General features: G+C 36.7%; 1 protein-coding gene across 1 annotated transcript in view; it reads right to left on the bottom strand.

Moving 5' to 3' along the window:
- Window positions 1-529: 529 nt before the first annotated feature.
- The window catches only part of LOC306884233 (WD repeat-containing protein 11), a 101,470-nt gene continuing 79,634 nt past the window's right edge, over window positions 530-22,365 (bottom strand). The window contains exons 24-29 of the mRNA XM_079439952.1: window positions 18,650-18,745; window positions 10,007-10,172; window positions 7,332-7,429; window positions 6,599-6,744; window positions 2,978-3,057; window positions 530-862 (exon numbers count right to left, since the gene is read on the bottom strand). Coding sequence (XP_079296078.1) covers window positions 669-862; window positions 2,978-3,057; window positions 6,599-6,744; window positions 7,332-7,429; window positions 10,007-10,172; window positions 18,650-18,745 — 780 coding nt within the window. The 3' untranslated portion in view covers window positions 530-668. The remainder of the gene's footprint in view (window positions 863-2,977; window positions 3,058-6,598; window positions 6,745-7,331; window positions 7,430-10,006; window positions 10,173-18,649; window positions 18,746-22,365) is intronic.

Raw genomic sequence — 22,365 nt, 5'->3', positions numbered from 1 at the left:
GGTGTTTCATGAGATTAATCCTTTAACACACCATTCATTTGAAATTTTAGGCATATTTCATGTCAAAAACAAACTCATTTTAAAGATTCTCAAAAGGTATTTTTAATTAATTATTTGAGATCGTTTTAATTCACTATGACAATATTTAGTTGATCAAATAAGTGCAAGAGCAGGTTTGGAATACATCACAGCATGGTAACAGGTGCTAAGGGAATGTCTTGGGGTACAACACATCTCACAACCAGCAGAGAATTGTAAAAGATAACTGAATCCAGACAAATCATTTGAATGAAAAGATGTGTATTTGTCGGCTACTTGCATGCTTATGCACTCTTAAAAATAAAGGTTCTTAACAGCAATGCCATAGAAGAACCATGTTTGGTTCTACAAAGAACCATCTCTTTCTTAGCTTTTTATAATCTGAAGAACCTTCTTTTGCCTCAAAGAACCTTTTGTGAAACAGAAAGGTTCTTCAGATATTAAAGGTTCTTTATGGAATCATTTAGACAAAAAAGGTTCTTCTACGGCACTGTGAAGCACCTTTATTTTTTTAAGTGTGTGGGTGCAATAACAGTTATTTTTTTTAAAGATATTATGCATATTCTTTAAGTTTTTCTTTACATATCCTCTCTTTCCTCCACTGGTGTACTTGGGGCAAGTCATTATCATTAGTCAAGCGAGTTGTCCACTTCCTCCTCACTGGGGCTGGGCTCTAGCCCTATACTCTCTGTTTGGGACAGCTCATCCAGCAGCTCCTTTCCCGCCTCTCCAGCACGAGACGCCCATAGCACAGCACCCTGTTTCAGCCCGATGGAGCGAAGCAGCTTTGCGTATTCCACAAAGGCTGCACCTATAAGCTTATGTGGAGATGCTGTGGTTAAGGAAGACTGGGAATAGGAAAGTAATATAAAAAATAAAAAGACCAAGTAACTACTTACTACATATACCCTAATGTGACCCCTAAAAGTATTAGTAAACTTAAGTGGACACCAGTACACAAGTAAATGGTGTCTTGTAAGCCAGTTTTTTTTTAATTGCAAAGGATTTTAAATGTAGAAGTTGATATTAAATTACACTGAATGTTCGCTGGACGAACAGATTAATTGATTGTAATATTAATTCTGTTGCAGTTAGGTCAGCACCAGATTTTGACACATTGTTGAGTGAGCTGCAATTAAAAGGAAATATCTCCAGTTACTCAACGCAAGCTTCGCTACACTGCATAACCAGAGATGTTTTCTGTTGCTCTGGCTGAAAGGATAACAGTATAGTGAGACGGGAGAGAGCTCAAACCTCCTCAGATTGCTTAATTTAATGGAAAATTAATAGAAATGCTAAAGTAAGCCCCAAATCAAGTTGTTTGCATTGCTGTGCATTCCTGTGATAACACAAAACGGAAGCAGGCATGACTGTGTGATCTCTTTTTATGTGCACTGAGTAGGGCTGGTCCGAATACCATTTTTTGAGCTTCGAAGCTTCGATAGGAATCAACACCGAATATTCGAAGCTTCAGAGGGAGGGGCTGAACATATTCTTCTCTCTAATAAAGGCAGGAATCTCTGTGCGTCTGTCTGCCTGTTTGCATTTTTATTGTGTCCAGAAACGTTCATCCAATGACTTCACGCGCGGCAGGTGTGTTGCTGCAGACCCAAGGGAGTGCAGTGTTGCATTTTGGTGCAATATGGACATGCGACACGTTCATAATTAATAAAAATTTAATAAACTAACAGAGCGAGCCAGAAGCGAACCAGCCATTTCTAGGCCTGGAAAAGTTTAGTAAAAGTCGTGGAATTTTATTTTACAAATCTCTGTATAATAGAATTATATTTAATCAGGTCCTGCATTTGTGTGTAGGCCTATATTGCATAGTTTTACTCATTCCCGCAGCTTTCGAGTTTATAATGAGGGAAATTCTTGCAAACATTTATTAAATATAGCATGTAGGTTAGATGAGTAAATAAATCCACACAAAATATCAGATTAAATCAGTCATTTGAAAACAGCGTGAGTGATTCAGCTGGACCGCGTCTCTTTCACTCTCGTTGTGGTCTCACAGCGGCTTCATATCGGCTTATCTCGTCTGCACTACAAGAGCTACAGCACGCTGACCCAAGACTTTCGCTCGCATCTCGGTACAGTTGACAGAAAGAAAACGCATGCATCGCATTCGGTTTTGTGATAGCAGAGGGTCCGTTCACATGTCGCGTCTTTTGCGCGCTTAAGTTCATTATTTCAAATGTAGATGTGCAGCAAGCGCGCTCATAATATAAGCGGGCTCATATATATGCATGCTATAGGTCAGCAGTGCTGACTCAGCACGAACGTCTTTCATTGGCTGGTGCAGATGTTCAGCCAGGCGGACAAGTTGAGAACCGTTTCGCGGGGGATGCCAGGTGTTCGAGAAAAAAAAAAAAAAAGGATATTCGAATCTCAAAATTGAAGATCGAATGCCAACCTACCCAACGAATATTCGAATAATCGAATATTCTGGTTCAGCCCTAGCACTGAGGACACAAATGAATAAATTACTGTCACAGTAACATTTTTATTCCTAAATCATTGGTTAAATATCGATGATGGCTGAAGTCTGCATGTGAAGTGCAAACACCCACTTCTGTTATGTTTGTTTTAGTCAGCTTTCTCTTCTTGGTAAAATAGTAGGGGGTGTGATGTTCTTCTGTGGAACCATTTTAAAGGCGGGTTTTAGTGTAGCAAAGCTTGATTTCGTTCTTGAGGTCTGAGCCTGTTGTTAGCCCCTGCTTGATGAAATTATTTGGGGGGAGGGGGGGGGGGGGTATGGTTGAGTATATTTTAAGATGCATCTACTTTTAGATGAAACATCAAAACATTGTTTGCCTATCAATAAATGTTTACATTTTCATGGGGTCTTTAATATTTTAGTTTGCAAACAAACAAAAACAATATATACATATCGTTGTACTGTATTGAAAAAATGGAATATGCATTAAAAGGATATTAATGTCATCATTTGTCTCCATCACACCATATTTCAAGCAGGCTTCAATAAAGAGTGCAGTGCGGTCAAAATATCTCATGCTGTCAAGAAATGTAAAGATATATCAGAGGAATATCTGAGCATCATGTCCTTTAACATGTATATTCAAATGTCAAACTGGTGGATGCTACACTTTTGAACAGAATGCCTAGGATGTGTCATTTTCACCAAGATGATACATAAAACAGCACCTTTTACAAAGAGTTTATTGACATTCAGGCATGGCACATAACACATTGAGTAACACTGATATTCTCACTTCAAAATGTAATTATCCAATTTTAAACTAATTCTTTATATTCTTATAATTCTATAATTTACCCTCAGGTAATTTCAAACCCATATGACTTTTTGGTAACACTTTATAATAACGTCCAGTTATAAGTAATTTATAAGTGATTAGTTAATGATTAACTAATCGTTTACAAAACATTCATAAGCAATTAATAAGTGATATGCTAACAATTTGTGTATGATTTGTTAATTCATTTAAAAGTAATTTACAAGTAATTAGCTAATGATGAACTAATCATTTACAAAACATGACTATGCATTCATAGATGATTAATAATTGATATGCTAATATTTTTATCTATGTTTTGTAGAATAAGTTTTGAATCATTTACAAGTGATTAGATGATGATGAACTAATCATTTACAAAACATAACTATACATTCACAAATGATTAAGTATATGCTAACAATTTATAAATCTGTCATAAGTTATCTTTAAATATAGCATCATGAAATAATCAAACAGATCATTAATGGTTAATAGTTAATATATTATTAATCACTTATAGATCATTGAAATGTCAACATTGTACTATTATCTCAATAAACATTATAAATCATTTACAAAGCTTTCTGCATCCCCTAATCTAAAGTGTAAACTACTCATCAGTTGTAAATGTTTTACAAACTTTATGGTTTCCAGTCGTGTGTGCGTAAATATATATATATACAGGTCCTTTTCAAAAAATTAGCATATTGGGATAAAGTTCATTATTTTCTGTAATGTACTGATAAACATTAGACTTTCATATATTTTAGATTCATTACACACAACTGAAGTAGTTCAAGCCTTTTATTGTTTTAATATTGATGATTTTGGCATACAGCTCATGAAAACCCAAAATTCCTATCTCAAAAAATTAGCATATTTCATCCGACCAATAAAAGAAAAGTGTTTTTAATACAAAAAAAAAGTCAACCTTCAAATAATTATGTTCAGTTATGCACTCAATACTTGGTCGGGAATCCTTTTGCAGAAATGACTGCTTCAATGCGGCGTGGCATGGAGGCAATCAGCCTGTGGCACTGCTGAGGTGTTATGGAGGCCCAGGATGCTTCGATAGCGGCCTTAAGCTCATCCAGAGTGTTGGGTCTTGCGTCTCTCAACTTTCTCTTCACAATATCCCACAGATTCTCTATGGGGTTCAGGTCAGGAGAGTTGGCAGGCCAATTGAGCACAGTAATACCATGGTCAGTAAACCATTTACCAGTGGTTTTGGCACTGTGAGCAGGTGCCAGGTCGTGCTGAAAAATGAAATCTTCATCTCCATAAAGCTTTTCAGCAGATGGAAGCATGAAGTGCTCCAAAATCTCCTGATAGCTAGCTGCATTGACCCTGCCCTTGATAAAACACAGTGGACCAACACCAGCATCACTGACTGTGGTTACTTGACACTGGACTTCAGGCATTTTGGCATTTCCCTCTCCCCAGTCTTCCTCCAGACTCTGGCACCTTGATTTCCGAATGACATGCAAAATTTGCTTTCATCCGAAAAAAGTACTTGGACCACTGAGCAACAGTCCAGTGCTGCTTCTCTGTAGCCCAGGTCAGGCGCTTCTGCCGCTGTTTCTGGTTCAAAAGTGGCTTGACCTGGGGAATGCGGCACCTGTAGCCCATTTCCTGCACACGCCTGTACACGGTGGCTCTGGATGTTTCTACTCCAGACTCAGTCCACTGCTTCCGCAGGTCCCCCAAGGTCTGGAATCGGTCCTTCTCCACAATCTTCCTCAGGGTCCGGTCACCTCTTCTCGTTGTGCTGCGTTTTCTGCCACACTTTTTCCTTCCCACAGACTTCCCACTGAGGTGCCTTGATACAGCACTCTGGGAACAGCCTATTCGTTCAGAAATGTCTTTCTGTGTCTTACCCTCTTGCTTGAGGGTGTCAATGATGGCCTTCTGGACAGCAGTCAGGTCGGCAGTCTTACCCATGATTGCGGTTTTGAGTAATGAACCAGGCTGGGAGTTTTTAAAAGCCTCAGGAATCTTTTGCAGGTGTTTAGAGTTAATTAGTTGATTCAGATGATTAGGTTAATAGCTCGTTTAGAGAACCTTTTCATGATATGCTAATTTTTTGAGATAGGAATTTTGGGTTTTCATGAGCTGTATGCCAAAATCATCAATATTAAAACAATAAAAGGCTTGAACTACTTCAGTTGTGTTGTAATGAATCTAAAATATATGAAAGTCTAATGTTTATCAGTACATTACAGAAAATAATGAACTTTATCCCAATATGCTAATTTTTTGAAAAGGACCTGTATATATATTCACAAACAACCTGTAACCGGGAAGGTTTGTAAAACATTTACAACTGATGAGTAGTTTACACTTTAGATTAGGGGATGCAGAAAGCTTTGTAAATGATTTATAATGTTTATTGAGATAATAGTACAATGTTGACATTTCAATGATTTATAAGTGATTAATAATATATTAACTATTAACCATTAAGGATCTGTTTAATTATTTCATGATGCTATATTTAAAGATAACTTATGACAGATTTATAAATTGTTAGCATATACTTAATCATTTGTGAATGTATAGTTATGTTTTGTAAATGATTAGTTCATCATCATCTAATCACTTGTATATGATTCAAAACTTATTCTACAAAACATAGATAAAAATATTAACATATCAATTATTAATCATCTATGAATGCATAGTTATGTTTTGTAAATGATTAGTTCATCATTAGCTAATTACTTGTAAATTACTTTTAAATGAATTAACAAAACATACACAAATTGTTAGCATATCACTTATTAATCGCTTATGAATGTTTTGTAAATGATTAGTTAATCATTAACTAATCACTTATAAATGACTTATAACTGGACGTTATTATAAAGTGTTACCGACTTTTTTTCTTCCATAAAACACAAAGAAAAATTTCTAAAGGAATGCCAAGCTGCTCTTTTACGATACAATGAAAGCATACTGTGATCAGGGACTAGAAAATAAATACTATAAAGTATACATTAAGTATCTTCCTAAACTTCTGAAGACAATATCTTTGGTTTTGTTTTTTTTCATTTTTAAAAACTTGGCATGTGAAAGCCACACATTCTCCAAAACATTTGCTTTTGTGTTCTAAGAAAAAGAAAACCATATGGTTTTGAAACAACATGAGGATGAGTAAATGACAATTTTGTTTATTTGTTTTTTATTTTACAATTTTTTTATGCTTCATTCCTAAAACAGATATTAAATTTTAAAGGCTGAAATGGGCAACAATACTCTGAATGGGCTGAATGAAAAAAAAAAAGAAGAGAAATGCCTACCTGTGAAGCATCTCGGCCACTTTGTGAAAGCATCCTAATGAGAGCAGGACCATGATGGCCTTTGATTTCTGATTTACCTGAGGAGAACACAGATGCTCTGCCCAGCGCTTCAGCACATCTGAACTTTCTGCTGGGTTCAGACGCACCTGAGAGCGAGAGAGAGAGAGAAAGAGAGAGAGAAAGAGAGAGGTCAAGATAGACATTAAGATATATCCAAAGCATTCATTTTCCTCACCATTTACAGATTGTTTGCTGCATATTGATCACATAAAACTGCAGTCTAATTGGCTGGCTGCTCCAATCTAACTGGATGACTTCCACATGGAAGGATTTTTCCATCAGGAAACAAAGCTATATTTATAAGATAGCAGGAGGATATAATGAGTGCTGAAGAGGACACTTTGCCACTTGCCATGTCTTTTACTGCGACATCCTCAATTTCAGATCTATCTGTCCCTGACACATAAAATAAAACTGTGGTTGGTTGTTTAAGTGGGTAGTTATTGGCCAGAACGAACTCCACAAAGGGTCTGGTTTATAGATCTCTCTACAAGTACATTTGTGGAAATGCATTGAACCATTTCTAACACATTTTTTACTACTAATGTTTAAATCAGAACTATATTCACAGTGTTTATCAGTTTTATATTGCTAGCAAAGCAATTGTGAATATATCACAAAGAATCGATTTATCACTGGGTCTAGATTGTGTCTATAGATCAAAGTACAGTACCTTGGCCAGCCAAGCAGCACGGTTCCACTCTCCATACGTCTGCAGATAACGACAAGCATCTGCTGCTTTGTCGATCAGGCAGAGCAACTGCACACCCTCTAAGAGACAGAGATGCAGAGAGAAACAGTGACGAGACAACAGCAAAAAAAAAAACAAACAAACATTGAAAGCATTCAAACATTTTAAACAAACAGTAAAATCAAACATTTTGAGTAATTCAGGTTGATATAATATAGACATTATCCCAAAATAAAACAGTTACTATGCCCAGCATTGATGGCATCTAGACTAACACATTATTCCACAGTGAGATAGCATTCACATGGTTTCAGACTTAAATGGTTACAAACTAAAATTTACTAATAATAATCAGGGTTTCTTTTAGATAAGGTGGATGGCCGTGCACATGTGCATTGTTTGCTTGGGGAAAAGATGGCAGCAGGATGCACTATGTCAGAGGTCTCAAACTCAATTCCTGGAGGGCCACAGCTCTGCAGAGTTTAGCTCCAAATCACACCTGCTTTGAAGTTTCTAGTAATCCTGACGACCTTGATTAGCTGGATCAGGTTTGTTTGATTAGGGTTGGTGCTAAACTGTGCAGAGCTGTGGCCCTCCAGGAATTGAGTTTGAGACCAATGCACTATGGGAAGAAGGCAGGTCAGCGGTGGCAGTGTTATGATCTGGGTAATGTTCTGCTGGGAAACCCTTGGTCCTGGCATTTATGTGAATGTTAACCAGAATTAGAACGAATTCAAGCAGCATAGTAAATGTAAAGACTGTGAGCTTGTGTTTATGTTTTCCTGTATTCTACACAGTACTAGGCCCTACACAGCATTTTAGATTATACACATTTAACAGGTGTGCAGTATTTTTTATATCAGTATTTTTATATTTTGAGTCAAGTTACATTTTTCTTAGCATAAAATAAAGGTGGTGTACTTTGCATCGGAGCAATAAAAGTGGTAGCCTGTTTAACACATGGATTTATATGCTAAATGTCAATATAGTCATGTTATTAATAAATACTCTAATAAAATGGCATGCATTTCAACATGTCACACATATGTCATAATATATTAGTTAATATGTATATTTGTTTTAATCTAAGAAGCAGACTATTAGAGGTTAATTATTAAAACTAAAATGACTAAAGCTAAAATAAAATAAAATACTGTTTTTTTAAATATAAAACTATAATAAGAACACTGTAGTAGTTTAAACAACAAAAAACGATATATTTTCAAGGTGTGCGTAATATCTTAATTATTCCAGGTTTGGGACTCTTTTGGCCAGTTTCTTTGTCTCCCTTGCTGATTCGCTGGGTCTCTCATGAAACAAAAATACTGTATATGGCACTGTGTCATCCTCAGCAATTGCAAAAATCAACTGTAACAAATGATTTAGCTAGCTAGTTGATTGTGAATAAATAGCTCTGTAACTCCTGCTCCACTCACATTAATTTCTATAGAGTTGGCAGGGACACTTACCTCAATAGTTCATGTTTAGATAGTTACACTTATAGTTAGTTAGTTACACTTGTGCCTTCATTGTGATGATAATACTGTATGAAGCTCTACCAGTTAACAGTATCTCACAAATCCTTTTGATTGGTCAGATACATTACATAATTGTTACTTATTCAACAATCTTCCTTGGTTGTAATTAAATGCTAAGATGAGAGTCCTTAAAACCCCATTTATAAAAGGAGAAAGGAATCATCTGACACTCTCCCACTCACCTCAAGTGACGTGACTGCAACTCACAATATTATTTTGGTGCCACCTGTGGGACCCACTGCATTCTGGTCCATTGTGAGGAAACTATTACATTAGTGGTACCCATGTGGGCAAATTATTACATATGCAATATGTAATTTCTTCATTTTCTTTACGAATAAAAATATTTTTTCTTTTTCTTTTTTGGGTTTATACCAAAAAATACAATACAATAATTAATATTGGCGACTCCTGACAAAAAGCTAGCTTATGGCTTGTATTGTATGAAATATACTGTAGAGAATAAGGATTATAAATTTTGATAGTTTTTTTTTTGGAGTTTACTGCCACTGATCAATATTTGTTTTAATTATATGGATTCAGAAATTCTGGACCTTTGGTAGTACCTAAAATAAAGTCCACTAAAGGAGGTTGAGCTTTCTTGCATTTGGCTCCCAAACTCTGGAATAACCTTCCTGATAATATTCGGGGTTCAGACACACTCTTTCGGTTTAAATCTAGATAACAGACATCTCTTCAGCCAAACATTCACATAATGTATCTCATAACCTTGTACTCCAGTTATCGGATCAAATGCACATTATCATTCTTTGCTTAGTTTGAACACATTATCTATTATTCTTTGCTTGGTTTGAACAGCAGCTATGCTATTTCTTCTCTATTTGCATTTCTGTTTCTGCCACGGGAAATTTATAAATAGTTAATAGAAATAGTAAATAGTTCAATTTTCACAAATCATGCTAAAACATTCAGAAGAACACTGGACAAAGTTATCTATATAGCATTGATTACCGTATTAATGAAAACTATAACAGTAATATGCATTGTTGCATGATTAATCAACAACTGATAAAATTATCTACCAAAGATATCCTTTAGTGTTCTATACAAGAAAGAAATCATACAGGGTACAAACAAGGCTGACTCTTTTTGCTCTACCTGCCAGCTTGCCGTTTGCAATCATATTTGTGGCCACCAGTTTAATGGTGCTCTGAGACGGGCCGGATGAGGTGATGGTGGTCACCAGACACGCTTTGAGAGAGTCACAGTAGTAGCTGGAGTTATCTGCACTGGTCTCCAAAAGCAACTGCACTGCACGGTCCGTCTGATGAAGAAAGAAAAGATAATAGTTGATTCTGATCATTATTAGTCAACTGAAATATTTTAATTGTATAGAACATTTAAATGAAAATTACAGAACATTGATGTCATATTCCACTTTCCAAAAGTAATAAGACTGCAAAGCATAGCTTCCAGAGGATTTAATGAATTATATTGTATTCTTCTATGATGTGGTATGGGCTAGTTGTTTAATTTCATCTAAGAACCTTGCACATCAGATGATAAATTGTAAGCTTATTAAAAGGGCATACATCACTCCAAGTAGACTGTATAAATGAAAGTTAGATCAGACCCTTATTGTAATTTCTGTAATAAGTCTAGGTGTAAGCTCATATATGCATATGCTCTGGGAATGTCCAACAACCTGGCTAGGCTTGTTTTAGACTTTGTCAAAAACATCTAAAAAAGCCAGACAACTTCGGGAAACGCATTCTTTGGACAATGGAATTAAGATCAACCTGCACCAGAATGACAGGAAGAAAAAGTATGGAGAAGGCTTGGAACAGCTCATGATCCAAAGCTACATCATCATCTGTGAAACATGGTGGAGGCAGTGTGATGCATTAGCTGCATGGCTTCCAGTGGCACTGGGTTACTGATGTTTATTGATGACGTGACAGAAGACAGAAGCAGCTGGATGAATTCTGAAGTGTACAGGGAAATACTATCTGCCCAGATTCAGCCAAATGCAGCAAAGTTGATTGGATGGCGCTGCATAATACAAATGGACGATGACCTAAAACATACCGCAAAAGCAACCCAGGAGTTTTTGAAGGTAAAAAGTGGAATATTCTGTAATGATCAAGTCAATCTCCTGATTTCAACCCGAATGAGCATGTATTTAACTTTCTGAAGACAAAACTAAACCCACAAACAAACAACAACTGATGTCAGCTGCAGTAAAGGCCTGGCAAAGCATCACAAAGGAGAAAACCAAGTCTCATTGCCTGCAAAGGATTCCTAAACAAAATATTAAATGAACATTTTATTCATGATTATATTTATTTGTACAATTACATTTGGGCCCCTGAAAATGGGGGGACTGTGTATAAAAATGGTTCTAATTCCTAAGCATTTTGTGTTATATTTTTGTTCAACCCCTTGAATTAAAGCTTGAAGTCTGCACTTGTTACACCTCTCTTCACCTCCTTGCACTGGCTACCAGTGGCAGCTCGCATCCAGTTCAAGACACTGATGCTTGCGTACAGAACTACCACAGGCTCAGCACCCTCCTACTTCCACTCACTATTACGACTCTACATCCCCTCCAGAAGTCTGAGATCTGCTAGTGAGCGACGCCTTGTGGTACCATCACAGAGAGGCACAAAATCACTCTCCAGAACATTCTCGTTCACCATTCCTGGCTGGTGGAATAATCTTCCCACCCCTATCCGGAATGCTGGATCCCTGTCAATCTTCAAGCAACAACTGAAAACTCATCTCTTTCGGCAGTACTTGACTTCATCCTAAACTAAAAAAAAATAAAATCTTTCCCTCTATCTTTCTCTCCGCTTACTAGCTTGTACTTATTTGAACAATGACTGAGACTTGGTGTTACGAGCACTTCCTCTGTCTGATTGCCTCTTCAAGATGAATCGCTTTTTGTATTCCCCAGTTGTAAGTCGCTTTGGATAATAGCATCTGCCAAATGACTAAATATAAATGTAAATGTATTTGTTGTTGAAATATAATCATTTACGCAGTGGCTGTCATAACTTGTTTCATAAAAAGATTTATTTAAATATACATTACATGATTAAGATCTTCACGTTATATAACTTCACGTTAAAACTAGAGGCAACGAGGAAGGAATGGATGGTCACACTCACTCGCTGCTGTTAGAACTGAAGCATTTACACAGCGAGCTGTCACGCCTCATCAAAGAGTGCCAAAACGGCATTTATTGTCTAAATTTCCTGAAAAAATTGAATGATTAGTTTGGTACACGTGTACTGAACCGAAAGACTACGTGCAGAATACGTGTACCGTTACACACCTAATATACACACTGGGCCCTGTGCTTTTGAGGGCACTTTATCGGAGCTGAAAGTTATTAGCACAGGTGTTCCACAGGGATGTGTTCTCACAGGTATCAAGGTTTGTAGAGTGGTGTGATTTAAATAATTTTATTTTAAATACAAAAAAGGAGATAATCTTTGACCCTAGATCAAGGTGTTTATACATGAAACATCAACTAAGGAAGTACGTTCCTACAAGTATCTTGGTATCCATAAGGAGAATAAACTTAGTTGGGAGATTCATGTGGATACAATTTGTTCTCGTATGCAGCAAAGATTATATTTTCTGCATAGACTTAGGTTTTTTGGAGTGGAGCAGACAATCGTGTATTTGTTTTATCGGGCAGTTATAGAGAGCACAATTAGATATGGCATTACGGTATGTTTTGGTAACCTTACAATTCAGGTAAAAGCTTGCACTCCTGGTAAACATAGCAATGAAGACCATTGGGAGAAAGGACCATTTTTCCCTTGAGTCACTGTATGAACACTCAGTTCTTAAGGAAGTAAACAAAATCTTAGCCGACCCATTTCATATACTACATACAAGTGTTAATTTCGACGACAAAGTCACCGACAAAAAATATTCGTCAACAAACCTTTTTACTGTGACTACGATGAGACGTTGATGAGCAAAAACTAATATCTGATGATAAAAACTGATGAAATTCATGCCGCGTCTTCGTTAACAAGACGAGACAGGACTAAAATGTTATTTGAGGACTACCGGACATTCAAAATACATCCTATAGGCTAAGTTAACTGTCTTGTCTTTCAAAATGTCATTGGATAAGGGGCGTTTGCATATCTAGTCTCAGTATGGCAGCCGCAGTGGACAGATAGGCTACCAAAATGCGAACTAGCGATCTGAAACAATGGCCTCAGCACCCGAAGGGTTAGGGACTGGGTGACCAGACGTCTCCCGTTTTTCCGGGAGTCACAATTCCTTGTTAACAAGTTAGTGAAGGCGCGATAGGTGGAATCGCGCTGATAGAAGTGCTCTCTCTCACGCACATGTCACTTCTTCAGTTGTCATACAGCATGCGATCAGTTCTCAGTGCTAAAATACACACACAGCAGTCCAAATGTCTATCGTGTAGAGTCAGAGTATCTCACGTAAATACAGTCAGTATGGTTTAAGTGAGTGTAAACAGGTGGATGAAAACTGAATGTGTGTCAGTATTACATGCATTGCATCCGTCTTAAATGGACAGCATTCCTAATTATCTGTGTCATCAATGCTAAAAAAGTTGACAAAAATGCAGTGACTTTTCATTGACTAAACTAGACTAAAAAGACTCAAATGACTAAAATGTGAATAAGACTATTAAGCATTTTCATCTCAAGATAAAGACTAAAGGTCTCTGCACACTGAGTCCGAAATTTTCGCATGCATTTTTTCGTCTTCGTAATCCTAAAAATTTGCCACGCACAGAAACCTTGCACACTGAGTCCGATGCGAAAAAATTAGCAAAACAGTAGCGTACTAAATGGAGTCTTCAAGCATTGAGGATTATTTTGTTGTCCTCTCGCTGCTTAAAAAAAAAAGAAAAAGAAAGGAAATACTGGGTTTAACAGTATCAAATTGGAGGATAGAGTGTCAGTAATGTATAATAATAAGATTAAACATTAAATTTTCAGTTAAAGGCATTTCATTATTGAATTCAGAGATGTCATTGTCTAGCTCAGTTTAGTATCCGTGAAATCAAATTGACGATAAATCGCTAGAAATTAAGTGTCCCCAACTGAGCAAGCCAGAGGTGACAGCGGCAAGGAACCAAAACATCCAACCAAAGCATCTGACGGACAGAACCGCGCGCTTGTCAGAAGATAGCATAGAATCACTGAAAGGCTGTTTTCTATGCACAGACTGGGACATTTTTTCCAGGGAATCAAGTTTGGATAACGCCACAGAAGTAATTACAGATTATATCAAATTCTGTGTCGATATTGTGATTCCAAAAAAGAAAGTAAAAGTCTACCCCAACAACAAACCTTATGTTACAAAGGAAGTGAAGGACTGCATCAACAGGAAGCATCAGGCATTTAAGAATAAGGATCACTTACAACTTAAATCTGTACAAAAGGAGTTGAACCAGAGGCTCAAAGAGGCAAAAGAACATCATAGGGGTCTGATGGAGGAAAACTTTCAAACTATGAACTCTAAAAGATTATGGGACACAATGAAAAAAGCAACTAATATGAAATTAACAAAGAAGTCCTTGCATGTTACAGATGAACTGGCAAAAGCAAATTAATTGAATTACTTTTTTGGGAGGTTTGACAATTATGATTTCTCTGCTGAATGTGATATGGTGCTTGATAGTATTGCTATCGATGATGCTGAGAGGTTAGAGATTGACCCTAAATCCATCACTAAGGTCTTTAAGCAAGTTAATGCAACTAAGGCCACAGGTCCAGATGGAATTTCTCCTTTTCTAATAAGAACATGTGCAGATGAATTGACATCAGCTTGGTGCCCTATTTTCCAGTGGTCCCTTTACTCTCACACTGTACCAACTTTATGGAAAAAGGCAATTATTACCCCTGTTCCTAAAAAATCTTGTCCACAGGAGAATAATGATTTTAGACCTATTGCCTTAACTTCTGTTGTGATGAAGTGTATGGAAAAGCTCATTGTGAGCCAATTAAAACTGGAAGTATGTCCACAGTTAGATCCCTATCAGTTTGCATATAAACGTCAAAGAGGCACTGATGATGCTATCAACAGTTTAGTGCACCTAGTGACTAAACACCTTGAGAATCCTAGGGCATATGCTAAACTGTTGTTTGTAGATTTTAGTTCGGCCTTTAACACCTTGCAGCCTCATATTCTTCTGAAAACAATGCAGCGGATGAATGTCAGTCCCTTTATTATTAAGTGGTTCTACTCATTTCTGATCAATCGTAGCCAGCAGGTTAGGGTGAACAGGACGCTGTCTGAATCTACGATTATCAGCACTGGCGCCCCACAGGGGTGTGTCAGTTCCCCAGTCCTGTTCACATTATATACTAATGAATGTACATGTAGTACTTTTAATAATTATATGATTAAGTTCTCTGACGATACAGTTATTTTAGGTCTCATATCTGAAACATCAGATGTTACTATTTACAAACAGGAGGTTCAGAACTTTGTTCAGTGGTGTGATAAACATTTTCTTAGTATTAACACAAAAAAAACAGTGGAGATGATGTTTGACCCCAAATCCATTGGTGACCACTTACCAGTGGTCATTAATGGTCAGAATATAGCCCAGGTGGACTCTTGCAGATATCTGGGCATTCACATTGATAATAAACTGACCTGGAGTGTCCAGGTTGAAAATGTCTGCATTAGGGTCCAACAGCGATTGTATTTTCTTCGCAGGTTGAGGGTCTTTGGCGTTAACCAGAAAGTGCTGCTTCTCTTTTATCATGCTGTAATCGAGAGCATTTTGCGATACGGCATCTCAGCCTGGTTTGGCAACCTTAGTGTACATTGGAAAGCCCAGATTACGCGGCTAATACAGAGAGCCATGAAAATTATGGGAGTTAAGCAGTATCCCACACTTCAGGCTCTTTTTGAAGAAACAGTTTCTATACTGGCTCAAAAAATTATTTCAGATCCCACTCATGTCCTTCACTCTGAGTACCAACTTCTTCCCTCGGGAAGGCGCTTCAGAGTTCCTAAGTGTAGGCTTAATCGTTTTAAGAACTCCTTTGTCCCACTGTCCATTAAAGCATTAAATGATAAGTTAGCTAGAGGTCAACAATTATAAAAAAATTTTTTTTTTTTTTTTTTTTTTTTCCTTTATCTGGTGTGTGCGAATATATAAAGACATAGGTGTGCAGCACAATAGGTAGGGTGCAGTTTAGTGGTTCACTACATATCATGGGGAGGGAAGAGAGGGGTTGTTGTAGGTATTAAATGTACGTAGTATGTTATTTGTGTAAAACAGCAGATATTGCATTGTATGAGTCCAACCCAAATTTCCTTCGGGACAATAAAGTTTATCTTATCTTATCTTATCTTGTATTTCAGCCAGTGGTGCTGTTAATGTTATGGTTATTTTAGCACATAGTTTGCTCTTAAAATCAGTTCAACAGCATTACATTGAAAAGGTTCAATTTTATCTCTTGACTGAATCTACACATGTATTTTAGGTGTTCGGCCCCCGTCCAAGGCAAGTAATGAATGCACGTCTTTGAATGAGCGCATCTCATACTTCAACTGCTCAGGTAATTTCAGAACAACCCATTTCAGGAGCTGCCAATTTCTTTTTTTTTTTTATCAGTCGAGGCTATAGAAATGCATCGTAATATTTACAAGTAAATCTCCATATTATGCATAGGCTAGCCTTCTTTCTATCTGACCCCCCTACATCTAGTTTTGACGTCCATCAGAGGGGATAAAGCTTTCTTTAGGGGGTTCAGAACCCCCCCCCCCAAACCCCCACGTAATTCGCACCCTGGTTAAGACTGAATGCAGCTGTTTGTGATTCCAATTCACGCCCACGAGCATACGCATGTGAAGTGCAAACACTGATGTGGGAGAGGTGGGTCTGACTCCGGGCTACTTTTAATGTATCCCTTGACGTGATTGGTTGTTGAATTTTGTGATGTAAAAAACCGAGAGCTGTTTCAAACCATGTTTCTGGGTCAGCATTTGGGAAACTACAGTTTTAAGGAGAAAATACTCAGCAATGGTGTTGATTAATGGATTGGCACATGGTTTGTCTGACAGCATATTAAAAACACCACAGACAAATAAACAACATTAAAAAAAAACTTGATTTTCACTACAGGAGGACTTTAAATGATGAATGAGTGTCTTTTAAAGGGGTCTTTTTTCCCCTCTCTCTCTGTGTGTGTATTGTTGTTTATGGATCTAATGGTGTTGTTAAGACTTTGTTGTTTGTTGATCCAATAGTCTTGTTAATGTGAACACATTGAGTCCAACACAAATTAATAACTACTATTAATTTTGTATTTAATCATTTACTGTATAAGTGATATATAATAGTCCATGATGGCTGGAAGTGAAAAATGCCTTACATTCAGGTGTGCAGAATTATTAGGCACGTTTTCTTTTACAGATAAAATGAGCCAAAAAAGAGGTTTAACTCAAACTGAAAAGTAAAAAATTATTAAATCCCCATGAGAAATATTCAGAACTAATGCAATACAGAAATTGCAAAGTCAAGACATTACCATTGGACAGCAAAATGCTCACTGGGTCAGGAAAAAAACAGGTGGAGAAGAAAAGACACGTTAACTGCAAAATGTTTAAGAATTAATGTGAAGAATTTGGTGTAAAACCATCAGGAACCATTTAGTCTCCAACGCCACCATTTTCTAGAACTGCAACCTTCCTGGAGTCTCCAGAATTACACGGTGTCAGGTTCTCAGACACTTTGTTTGGGTAAAAAATCCTAAAAAACTACCCTCACTTAATAAGAATAACATGCTGAAGTATTGTGAAATACATGAAGACTGATTTTTTTATGCTTTATAGACAGATAAGTTGAGAGTGACTCTTGAAAACCAGCACCACATCTTCTTGTACCACTTTTTGAAGAATTTAGTTTTGGTCTATCTCCTATGTTGAAAAGTCTGTCTTGCAGGATTGACTGAGCTCCCAAAACTTACTGCCAGATTGTGTATATAAATATTATTATCAGTGTTGGGGGTAACACATTACAAGTAACTCGAGTTACGATATAATATAACTTTTTTCAAGTAACTAGTAAAGTAACGTATTACTTTTTAATTTACAAGAAATTATCTGAGTTACTTTTTCAAAACAATAACGCCAGTTACTTTTTTCCCCATTTATTGACTGATAAACTCTAGTCCTATATTAAATGTGAATGTGCATTAATTCATCTCACTCGCAAAAAACAGATTTAGTATTCATCTAAATGAATTAAAACAGTGAAATGCAAACTCAGAATATGACGCTAACATGTAATAATTAAATACTTTTTCACATAGGGCCAGGCAGATTTTTTTCCCTTAATAAATGAAATCATTATTTCAAAACTGAACTTTATATTTACTCAGGTTAAGTATAAAGTTATGTATTTCTTTCTAAAGCAACTTCTTTGTAATGTCTATTCAATGTTTTGCTTATTTAACACAATGACTTATTTTTTGTGGGGTGATTTTTCAGCCAAAATTGTTTTGCAGTTAATTTGTGATGAATTAGATTAATCTGCACATCATGTTATTAATTAGATTAGAAATACAATTTAAATAAAATTGTAATAAAATTACTGTATCAATATCTTACTTTGTGGAAGAACTGTTTGTGATATTTATTAAGTATATTGTCTTAAAAAGTACTAAATGATCAGTACAATTTAAGCCATTTTTAAGACAAATGTTAGTAATTTAACAGCATTTTTTTACTGTATTATAATGACATATGTAAACCCATCAAATGCATTTTGTAGCTTACCTGTCCCAGCAGCAGAAGCTGGTCAGCACACTTTTTGGTGTGTTCATAGCTGGATCGTTTCACTTCTTGTAGACGAACACGCTCCAGCTGAAACCTCTAAATGAGAGAGAGAAAAGTGATTTACAGGTCATTTTGTGTTATGTAGATGAAAGTTCTGGGTGCAAAAAAAATTTTTTTTTGATGAACAGCATTTGTGGAACATGACACAGAAAATGTGAATTGTGACTACAGCTATGCAGGGATGTGCACTAACTCCACTACTACTTGAACAACTTATAAACCCCCTAGCAGCAGCCATTAGACAAAATGACAATATTATAGATAACAGATCCGACAATATTACCCATAAAATCTCATTACATACAGACAACATCCTACTTTATATACAGAACTAGGGCTGCATAATAATTTGCATGCACATGTCATGTGCATCTCGTCAGTAAAGCCGGTTCTGTGATTAGTAGTTAATCTTAATTTTTTAACAGAAATATTACCAAACGTCAGAATTAGAAACTTTGACAACATGCCAATGATAACAGTAAAGAGGAAACCGCTGACGTGTGACGGGCTCACATCGCTAGGTCACATTCACACATAATGCTCTTTTGTGTTGACAGACACAATGTGGGATAGGAAAAAAATGCAAGAAAATGGGAGTTGAACTTCTTTTAACTTGAGAGCTGCGTATTTAGAATGCCATTTCATACACGAGACTCTACATAAAGGCATCCAGGCTCAATATTTACATTATTGGTGGCGATAGACCCATGATTGGCATACTTTCCTTCAGTCAAATGGGTCCATGTTTACATAGAAAAAACCATCGAAAAGTAGTTCAATCGGATTAAAAAAAAAAAACCCTGTAAAAACTACTACTGTATGTCTGATATTTCATGTTACAGGCTGAAAGCTGCTGTTCATAGTTTTTACAGAATATTTACTGGTAATAATAGTCTACTGGTGTTATAGTCCAGGTGATGTGCAAAATTTGAGTATTTGAGTACTACTATCTTTTCATACCTCCCCAAGAACTACTGTATACAGGTTCATAATTAATATGAATAATGCATAATGGATAATTAATTCTAAAGAGTAGGTCATGGTAACACACTAGTAATGACTCAAGTATTACCAAATTCTTCAGAAGGAAATACTGATTATTTGGATCAGTATTCCAAAGCGAATAACATGATAATACTCTAGTAAGGACTGAAATCATTGTAAGCTTTTGAGGGTTTTGTAAACATTGGATAGTAGTTGTTCAGGTGTTACTACATCCTTCTAAAGGAATTACTAATTTTTGCATCAGTATTTTGAAGTGAAGATCATGATAACTCCCTAGTAATTACTGAAATAATTGTAAAAATTTGAGGTTTTTGTAAGTTTCTCGTTAGTAATTAATTTTGCTAGATTTGGTAACACTTAAATCATTAGTGGGTTACTGTGATCTCCACTTTAGAATATTGATCCAAATAATTAGTAATTTCTTCAGATGGATGTAGTAACATGTACGTCATTACTATCCAGAATCTTACACACAGTGCCCTCCAAAAGCATTGGAACAGTTGAGACAAAATTGCTCTGTTGGCTGTGGAGTCAAGACATTTACAAATATGATTAAAATATAAATATGAGACAAAACTACAGAATGTCACATTTTATTATTGGGTGATTCAACACACAGATGTTTTACCAGCTAAGAAGTTCAGCACTTTTAGAGTTTCATCCCTCTATCTGATGTGAGCATAAGTATTGGAACAGTTGCCTCACAGGTCTTTCTAAGTGATCAGCTGTGTCCTGTTGCATTAATTCTTCAGATATTAAATGCAGAGAATGTGTCATATCAGTTATATCCATTACTTCTGCATTCTGAATCTTGCATTCGATGATGACACACACAAACCAGGATGAAGATAAGGGAGCTGACTTTGAGAGAAAAGCAAGCAATTTGGATGCTAAAAGAAAAGAGGAAGTCAGTTAGAGCTCTAGCAAAAACAAAGGGCATGGAGAAATCAAGAGTTTGGAAACCACCAGTGACACCAGCAACCAACAACGACCTGATCGGCTGAGAAAACAACAGTAGTTGATGACAGACAAATCATAAAAGCTGTGAAAATGAATCCTAAAAGACGTGTCTGTAAAATCACCAACAACTTCCAGAAAGCTGGGGTGATGCTCTGACAATCTACTGTCCTCAGGAGACTTTGACACAGAATTACAGATGCTACACAGCAAGATACAAACCTCTGACCAGCACCAAAAATAGAAAGGCAGGATTAGAGTTCGCAAAAAAGCAAAAAGGTGAGCCAGAAGAGTTTTGGAACTGTTTATAGACCGATGAGACAAAGATGAACCTTTATCTAAGTGATGGGAAAGCAAACATGTGGAGAAAAAAAGGGAACTGCAATGATCCCAAGCATACCGCCTCATCTGTAAAGCATGGTGGAGGTGGTGTCATGGCATGGGCATGCATGGCTGCCTCTGGAACTGGCCCTCTCAACTTTACTGATGACTTAATGTATGATGACAGTAGCAGAATGAATTTGGAAGGGTACAAAACCATCTCGCTTACCAATATTCAAGAAAATGCCACCAGATTCATTGGGAATTGCTTCATATTGCATCAGGACAATGACCCAAAACACCCTGCCAGTTCAGTCAAGGAATTTATAAGGGAAAAGAAATGGAAAGTCTTAGATTGCCCAAGTCAATCTCCAGATTTAAATCTGATTGAACATGAATTTCACCAGCTGAAGAGGAGAGTAAAGGCAGAAACTCCCCAAAACAAGCAACAATTGGAATTGGCTGCATTAAAGGCTGGGAAAAGTATTTCAAAGGATGAGACCAAGAGTCTGGTGATGTCTATGGGTCACAGACTCACTGCTGTGATTGTGCGCAAGGGATCTGCAACTACATAATATCTTTTATATCTGCCTTATGTTCAACTGTCCCAATACTTATACTCACATCAATGAAAGTGCTGTTCTTTTATTTGGTAAAACATGTATGTGTTGAAACGGCTAATAATAAAATTTGACATTCTGTGGTTTTGTCTCATATTCATCTTTTAATCATATTTGCAAATGTCTTGACTCCACAGCCAACAGAGCAATTTGGTCTTTACTGTTCCAATAATTATGGTGGGCATTGTATATCTCAAAAGCTTACAATGACATCAGCCAATATAAGGGAGTTGTCTTGCTTTTCACTTTAGAATACTGATCCAATAGGGATGTAATGATATTATCATTGTCTACGTTTACATGCCCATGAATAATGCGATTATTTCCAATAATCAGAGTAAGAACTTAATCGTATTATGATGTTTACATGTCAAGAACAAAGCTCTTCACTCCCATTTACGTGCAATTTCCATATTCTTATTATTCGCTAAGAATTGCGGTTATTTTTTTACTGCTATTATTCACATACCCCACTACACAGCACAAATGATGGACTCAGAAAGAGCAGGTGTGTTACTGGCCGCTATTTTAATTTATTTACGTCTAATGCATAATGATTTTGTATGGCTGTATTCTACGCTTTTTCGGCATCATAGAAATGTGATGGAATTTGTTTGCCTACACACTGCCGTCGCGTTCTACTAGCCGTTTCTGGTAAGGAACAGAGACTGGTAACAGCTAGTTGTGGTTTCTCCAGAAATGTGATGCATTCTTCCCCGCCATCGTTTCTAATCTCCATATTATTACAGGTGA

Source organism: Barbus barbus, assembly GCF_936440315.1.
Source record: "Barbus barbus genome assembly, chromosome: 18".
Classification (NCBI taxonomy): Eukaryota; Metazoa; Chordata; class Actinopteri; order Cypriniformes; family Cyprinidae; genus Barbus; species Barbus barbus.
Note: the sequence above shows the minus strand (reverse complement) of the source record. Positions and strands in the feature narration are given on the sequence as shown.